The following is an 8,174-nucleotide window of genomic DNA, read 5'->3' as shown; positions in this document are numbered from 1 at the left end:
GAGTTCAATCAATCGAACTCACCGAAAATTCCAGGTCGATTACATACATACATACATACATACATACATACATACATACATACATACATACATACATACATACATACATACATACGTAGGTACGTACGTACGTACATACGTACGTACATACGTACGTACATACATACATACATACATACGTACATACATACATACAATTATTGAAGCTCCCCCATAGGGGCTTTTCAGCCACAACATAAAAAATAATCATGAATAAAATCACGTGGAAAATCATCATTGGGCTCGATTGATTTTTGGTTCGCTTTTGTGCGATTGACTACAACGGATTTTTGCTAAAAAGCCTCTGAGAAGCCGGGAGTAGATCAGGGATTTCTGCGCTGCTCGGCAGAAATTCTAACCTTGGTTAAATTACGTCTGGGACGCAAGCTACATTCACCAAAACGCAAGCAGCAGTGAAGTATCGGTGGAACGTCGGTAGGCTATCGGTCGACATATCGAGCGATACTCGACCAATGGATCGGTCAACATATCGACCGATATGTCGACCGACGTATCGGCCGACATATCGACCGATAGACTACCGACATATCGGTCGATATGGCGACCGACATATCTCGGTCGACATATCGGCCGAGTGTCGGTCGATACGTCGACCGACATATCGACCGAGTGTCGGTCGATACGTCGACCGCTATGTCGGTCGAGTATCGGTCGATATGTCGACCGATATGTCGGTCGAGGGGTGCACAAAATACACATGATCCGATTAACTTGCTTGTATTGTATTCAAGTCTATTACCTCACATTCACGTTGTTATTTAATCAGTACTCATGCATCTTATTAGCTATCTTTATATAACACCGACTAGCGGTTCACTTGTATTCACAACTGACGATGGATGTCGATCATCCGAAACATGTTTTGTAAATTTAAAATTGTGTGTTTCTATTTGAAAGTTATTTCTGTACATATAATGTAACTTACGTTAATTTTTTCACATTCGACAATGATGACATATAAAGTCCGGGGGTAGGGGGTGACTCCCATAAAAAAAGGACGAGGGTGCTCGTCGAAAATTTTGAAAAGAACCCCTAAGAGGTATCAAGATCCTGTCTTGTGGGCGTGGCATGAAATTTTCTTCACCCCTAAGAGGTACCAAATTATGGGTTTTAATAAGACAAAATTAAAAATCAATACCCAAAAAGGTACCACTAAAACTCCCGCTGTGGACCTTTTGAGGCTAAACACCCTAAGAGGTACCAAAACCACTTTTTTAACCCATAAAAGGAACGACGAACACCCCCGTCCTTTCTATATGGGAGTCCCCCCCCCAGGGACACAAGGTCGTCGAAACGTCATGTAATGTTTTTGAAATAAATGAGATTGGGAGACCACCATGATCGCAGTTAACTGCAGCAGTTGCAAAGACTGTCTGAAAAACAAAACAAAACAAAACAAACAAAAACCCAGGTAGCGTAATAGCGCTACAAAGCTCTACCTACTGAGCTAAGAATCCGGCTGAACAACATAGACACACTCTTCAGGCATCAGCCATTGACCTGTAATGATGCCTTGAGATGAATTGAGGAAATTTGTGTGGATGAGAGATGAAATTTTGAAAAGTGGCAAAAACGCAGAGGTTAAGGTCGTCGTGCTAACAAATTGTCTTTTCCTGCTGACTTTCATCTGGTAAAAACACAGGCGCCCCAAGCATCGGTGACCGTTGACAACCGAGAAATTGAGAAATGGCTCAAATCGGGTTGGATCTGGAAAATAACCATACAGGTAGGAAGCTACCCACAATGGCAATAAGGTTAGGCTTTTTAATTGAGAATTTGTTTTTATATGTAATTATCTTCTATATTTTATATTTTTGTTGGCCATGCTCACACTGAGCTTGGGGGCACCTGTGGTGAAGTGTCAGCTAGCCTGCATGACAGGCGCTTTATGAGCCAAGCGGGGCGAACGCGATATTTCGCGCGGAGCGCGAGACGAGGGGGAGAGAAAAATCGGGCTCCGCTTGGCTCCGCTTCGCCCCGCTTGGCTCATAAAGCACCTGTCATGCAGGTTAAGTGTCAGCCGTCTCCTCTCCCAAACCGGGTGACACGTCAGACTAGCCATTATGCATATGCATATTTCCGTTTTGTGACACAATTGGCACAATCAAGACTGTTCAAGCGTGACAAGGAATTTGTGTAACAGCAATCAATGCATAAGCGGATTTTTTCATCAAACTTTAACTTCCCTTTCCGACTGATGTGCAGTTTTCCACGAATTCAAGTGTTTTTCATGCATCGCTTATCTTCCGGATTCAAAAAGGCAGTTACGAGACAAACGTGATTCCTTCTCACTGAGAGATGAATTAACTCATTGAGCACAGAATCAGCAGACTGTGTTCTTGTACATGTGTTTTGAAATCAGGTGAAACTACCGAAAGCATGGCATCGAAAGGCCGTACAAATGGAAATGACCACTTCCCTTTGCCACGTGCTAGTCCTGAAGCAGGAGGAATCCAGGTAACAGAAATTATCGAATCAAATCTAAGAAACGTGCAATTTTGATCTTAAAGCGAGAAATCCGCGCATTTATTTTTGCCACTGTTAACCAACACTCGGCTTAAGCCAGTATATTGACTTTGAATTGTCATTGACGTTAATGGCATTGGCAGTTAAAAGGTTTGATTTGAAATTTCCTTTTTTACAACCCAGCTCACATTTAAATTAAGACATTTTACCGGTAACAAGTTAGATCCAAGTTTTTGTGGCGGTTGTCATTCGACATAAACAATCGGTTTGGTCATTAAACGGTGAACTGATTTTATCAAATTTCTCAGTGAGTAATCAGGCACAATTACGAACTCTTGAATAGCTGCTTAATTATCCGTTGCACTGACCAAAACTCCTTTCAGTCGTTGAAAGTTGCACTAACTCTTACAAAATGAAAACCAGTGATTCAGTATGCCACAAGAAATTAGGCTACTAACTGGCACTCAAGAATAGAATACCAAAGTCCTCTCCAAGGTTGCCAAGGGATAGATCTTTGTTAAAAAAAAATGTAGGAGAAAGCGGTAGAGTCAATGTGGTATGCTAATTGCAGGTTATCGAATGGCATGGAGTGCTATCGGAGTCTTTTAGTTAACGCTGCGCCGTTTTTGTTTTTGTGTTCTGTCCAGTTCTTTTAGTATTGCTATCGACAGCATTCATCATGAAAACTGAGTTTTGTCTTTATAGCTTCAGACCTATGTTGAGATTTCCTAACAACATGCAGTTGCCATAACCGAAATGAGATATATGGGATATGTATGACTCGTAATTCAGGTTATCATTCCATTCGCTTGATTTCGATTGACCTCGATTCGTCAGTGAAATAGTTACGATTGGGTGATTGCTTCCCGTTGCGGCTAGTTTACTGAGACCTTTGCGGGTCTCACTAAGTTTGATTGGTCTGCCCTAAGTTGAGCTTAGGTCAAAAAAGCATCATGTGTGTGCGCAATATTCTACATGTACGCATAATTTACAACTGAAAGCACGAAATCAGAGAAGGTAATTAATTATATCATTATCGTCTTCCCGTAGAAAGCTCTAAGCGGAATATCTTCGTATCAGTTTTCCTAGAATAACAAGTCTTCCTCATTTTTTTTCCTTTTCAAAGATAAAGTTACAAAAGTTCCTCGAAAATCGTAGTGAGAAAACCGTACAAAATGCTAATTGAAGTATGGCTTTAAAAAGTTTTATAGTTATGTCGTTCGGTAACGTCTTTGCATAGGACCACTAAAATTCGTTACAACCCCTCAGTTTTAAAGCATGAAATTCTTCTTAGAGCCAGTCGCTACTGCCTTCATTTCGTTTTTCAAATGAACCTCGTTCTTCCCTTGGCGTTCCAGAGGCCGGTTGCTCGAAGACCGTGGTTTGCGCTGACCGTTGGTTAAGAAGTATCAAAACTTATAGGTTTCCATGGCATTTAACGCTGGTTACTCTGGTTAGCGCTAAGCATTCTTCTAGCAACCCGGGCCAGATCACAAGGTCGCATTTTAATACACAAAAAAACCTTTTTGACGGAGGTGAAGAGTGGGAAGCGAGGTAATTTAAGGACGACAGATTGAAAAGGCCCTTTTCACTCTAGAGAACGTACATGTCCGGAAACCATGACTATTAGCCTTCAATTTCATTGTATTTGTGGCCGGAAATGCTTTAATAGCAAATTTCCTTGAGCTAACCGTTTCGTTGTCACGTGACGTAAGCGAACACAAGGATAAGCGTAAGCACAAGGAAAAGGAAATTTTTTATTATCCTTGTGCTTGTGCTTATGATTGCGTCAACCCCGTGTTCACTGTGAAATAACGGCTCTTTTTTTTGCGCTTGTGCTTGCGAAGATTGTGAAAACCAGTCTTAAAAGACCGACTTATTTTTGGATTGATTTTACCACGAAACCAGACCATTCCAGCTAATCACAAGTCTTGCATGAAAAATTATTACCCCTGGGATTGAGAATTGTCACTCGCGCAAGGCAAAATCTTATTAGAACTCGTCTTAAAAGAGCTTGATCTGTGAAAATGGCGTTACATAGACCTAGTATTAGACTGTAAAACAGCCGTATTTTTGCGTTGGACGAATGCTCTTTTCAAGCGGAAGGTCTGGGGCGAGGTTGAATACGAAAGATCGCCTCACACGCCCTACGTGTGAGGCTCGAAGCGCGCGAGAATTCGAAAACCGACTGTTTTGCAGTCTAACCTAGTATTGGAGTTGTAGGCTCATGTCTGTGGGCTCTAGACATGTCCTCTAGAAAGAGAAGTGACCCATCAATTTGTTCGACTAATGTGGACACGTGCAATCTGCCTGCGTTTGGCGATCGTAGATACGTATCCAGACGAAAAAAAAACGCGGTGGCTGGAATTAACCTCGCGGGAGGCATAATTGCGGCCATACGGGAATACCTTTGGGACATATTTTAGGTTTGAAATGACAGCTTAATCCAAGCAATCAAAGTAATTGCTCTTGTCCGATGTAAGTTCTGTAACACCTTTCATTTCGACCAGAACAGTTGTCTGCTCAACAAAGGCTGAGGAGGAAGCGAAAAAGAGTTTCATATGGCACGGAAGCCAACGCTCCCGCACTTGTTCCACTTGTCCCGCGACAGACTGAATCGATTTATTGCTGTGTATGTTTGGTCGCTCTGAGTTCAGGTCGGTTTTCGATGACTTTTTCGTCCAGAAGATTAAGTCGTCTTTAGATGGACATACAGACAGAGAAATTCGGACTACTTAGTCGTCGGGGACTTTTGTCCGGTCGATCCTTTCCCACATGTACATCAATCCATTAAAGACAAGGATTTGTTTGACTTTTAGTTTGAGAGCCATGCTAAACTTCTTGTTTGCCGCTGAAGGCTGCTTCTTATAATAAGACAAAAACCCTCTTCTTGCGTCTTATTTTTCTCGGCCCGTTCTTAATACTTGCTCGGTAGTTGTAGGTAACGGGCTGTTCGTGAAATATAGACCGCTTCCACTTACCCCACCCTACACAGGAATTGGAACAACTCATCAGAAACCAGCACGAAATGAAGGCAAACAACAAAGTGCGCTGCGAAGTGTCAAACAGAGGGTACTCACCAGATTGCCGCGTTTTCGTCACCTGAATATTGTAGGTTGTTTGCTTTAAAAAAGCCTTACAAAGGAGAGGGGGGGGGGGGGGGGTTACCCCAGGCTCCCCCTAGCTTAGCTCAGACGTTTTTCCAGGCTACCCCTAGCTACGCCCTTGTAAAAGTTAAGTTCGTGTTTCCAATGCCGCACATATTTAAAATTTCAAGACGTCATTACAACTGGCCAATCAAGTGCCACTCTAAAAATAGCTGCGTAGCTAAGATTAAATTTTAAAAACTATTATTGGAAAATGCTTTCCTACGGCAACCTCCGAAGGATCTGATGCATACTAAAAGCTTTTGGCCTTTCAGTCTGAACAGTGTTACAAAGAGAGCGATTCATGGATATACACAACATTCGAGAAAAGAACATGCAGCCAGTTCATTCCCTCTCAAAAAGACGTACGAAGGTAAGTATTATATTTATTATTTTTGGATCAATAAGATTGCCCCTGCGTCCATTTCGTTCCAAGGTCCTTCTGTAGGTCCCTGCTTGAATTAACCGAAATTCTGAGGTCTGAGATTACAGGCTGGAAATTTTAACATACGTCCATCTGGTACCCAAAGTCATGATTTTCTTTTACGAGCGCGGAAAAATTAACACCAAACTCTTCCTGCTAGTAATTTTCTTGCTAGTTTTAGGGACTGGAATTTGGAAAGGCGCGGCTCGACGAAATCTGAACAAAAGCATATATTAGGCTCCTTTGGCAGCCGCTATATGTTTCATTTATGCCGGCATCTTGTTGAAAAGCCGATTAAACACTGTAATTCGCAATTAAATATCAAGGGAGATTTCAATTTCACTCGTCAATTCAGCCTTAACAGTGTAATTTTATGCTGAAGGAAAACAAATTTTTGAGTCAAACTTTAAGCTGGTTAAATATGTGGAAGAAACCTTTTTCATCATTGAATAAACTGAAACTCAAGTTTCCAGTAAATTGCATGTCCAGGATAAGCTTAATCAGGCTTTGGACCTCGCTGAGTTCTAGAAGCAGATGTAATTAGCATTATTATTCCACTATTACGTCATTTTACCATATTTGGTCAAGAGAACGCGCAAAATACGAGACGGTATTACACTGTAGAACAGAGCAAATACGGACGGAACTGGAGTTTTCGATGAACGAAATTATTTTCAACACGATACAAAGCCCGAGAATTTAGCTTGTCATCGCTTGTCTCTCGTCATTTCGTTTATACAATCAAATAAAGGACATTTGGCTGGCTTTCTGTGCCGTTTGGGACCCTGAAGGACAGATGATGCATTTTTTTAGAAACACTCTTACCAAATAAAATTGAAGCAAAATAACACCTTTTTGTATAGTGGAATAATAAATCTCTTATTCGATGGTTTAACATACAATACTCGCGAACATTTTGCTCATTGCTGGTATTTTTCCTCGCCCCTGCGGGGCTCGGAAAAATACTACGCAACTCGCAAAATATCCGCGCGTATTACATTTTAAACCATCGAATAAGATGTATGAATCCGGGGAGAAAACCTTCTACTCCGATCTAGATCGATTGAAATCCCGCCCACATACCCTCGAACAGTTGGGATGCGCGATTGATTAGTACTACGTCTGCCTTACCACCCGAAAGCTTTGACGAATTTAATGATCCGAATTAAGTGGGCTCTCTATTTAACCGCGAATACTTTGTCCTTTCTTTTTTTTGACGTTCGGCTGGGATCTGGAAATGTCATAAAGACACCAGCAGCGACAAAATACAATGTTAATGTCACCGGGCTTTTATGAGTTTCTCTTTTACTGTAAAGCCCCGTGCAAATGGACGCACTATTGTTGGCCAACATTGTTCCAACATTTTTCCAATATTGTTCCAACAGTGTTCCAACATTGTTGGGTCTTAAATGTTGCGTCCTTTTGCACACCTTGTTGCATGTCATTGGGTGTTGTTCGGAGCTGTTGCACGAAGTTTGAAACTGGTCAAACTTTTGAGCCAACAACTCCCAGCATTTCTTTTGTTCCGTGATCGTCGAAGCGTAGCGCAACAACGTTGGATCAGTTTGCACAGCTCTTCCAACATTGTCGGGGGAACAATAGCATCATACAAGTTTTCAAATCATTGTTAGCGGAGATGTATATGAACTTGCTTTAAGGCTTAGAAGTGGCCGAATATTCAGCTGATAACTAAGAACCTAGAAGCCTCATCCAGAGCTTGGAAAAACGTCAAAAACTTTGAAAAAGGCCGTAAAGAACGCTTGCAATCTGTTTCTGAGACACAGATAACATGGACGAAATAAAACAGTTTTGGATGACCAACAGACGAAGAAAATGACGGATCTATTGTTCGTGTCATGCAACATGGCGGCTTTAACGTAACCATACGATACTGTTCTACCGTTTAGGTGTTGTTGTGGTCGACTGGACAATAATCATCGACCGGAAGCAAAAAGTCAAATTGCCGCAGCCGGCGTTACGTGGGATGTAAACATTCACACAGTTGCAGAACCAACTAATGCTTACGGAGAAGTGGAATTTACTGGAGCGGGACAGACGAGCAGAGCTAAGGTGAGCCG

The 8,174-nt window shown here is 41.8% G+C and overlaps 1 protein-coding gene across 1 annotated transcript in view; it reads left to right on the top strand.

Annotated features, from left to right (window-relative positions):
• The first annotated feature begins 2,065 nt into the window (after nt 1-2,065).
• LOC137996689 (transient receptor potential cation channel subfamily M member-like 2) overlaps nt 2,066-8,174 on the top strand; it is a 49,922-nt gene continuing 43,813 nt past the window's right edge. Inside the window, exons 1-3 of the mRNA XM_068842218.1 lie at nt 2,066-2,517; nt 5,948-6,045; nt 8,004-8,166. Of these exons, the coding sequence (XP_068698319.1) occupies nt 2,440-2,517; nt 5,948-6,045; nt 8,004-8,166 (339 nt within the window). The 5' untranslated portion in view covers nt 2,066-2,439. The remainder of the gene's footprint in view (nt 2,518-5,947; nt 6,046-8,003; nt 8,167-8,174) is intronic.

Source organism: Montipora foliosa, chromosome 3, assembly GCF_036669935.1.
Source record: "Montipora foliosa isolate CH-2021 chromosome 3, ASM3666993v2, whole genome shotgun sequence".
Lineage (NCBI taxonomy): Eukaryota > Metazoa > Cnidaria > Anthozoa > Scleractinia > Acroporidae > Montipora > Montipora foliosa.
Note: the sequence above shows the minus strand (reverse complement) of the source record. Positions and strands in the feature narration are given on the sequence as shown.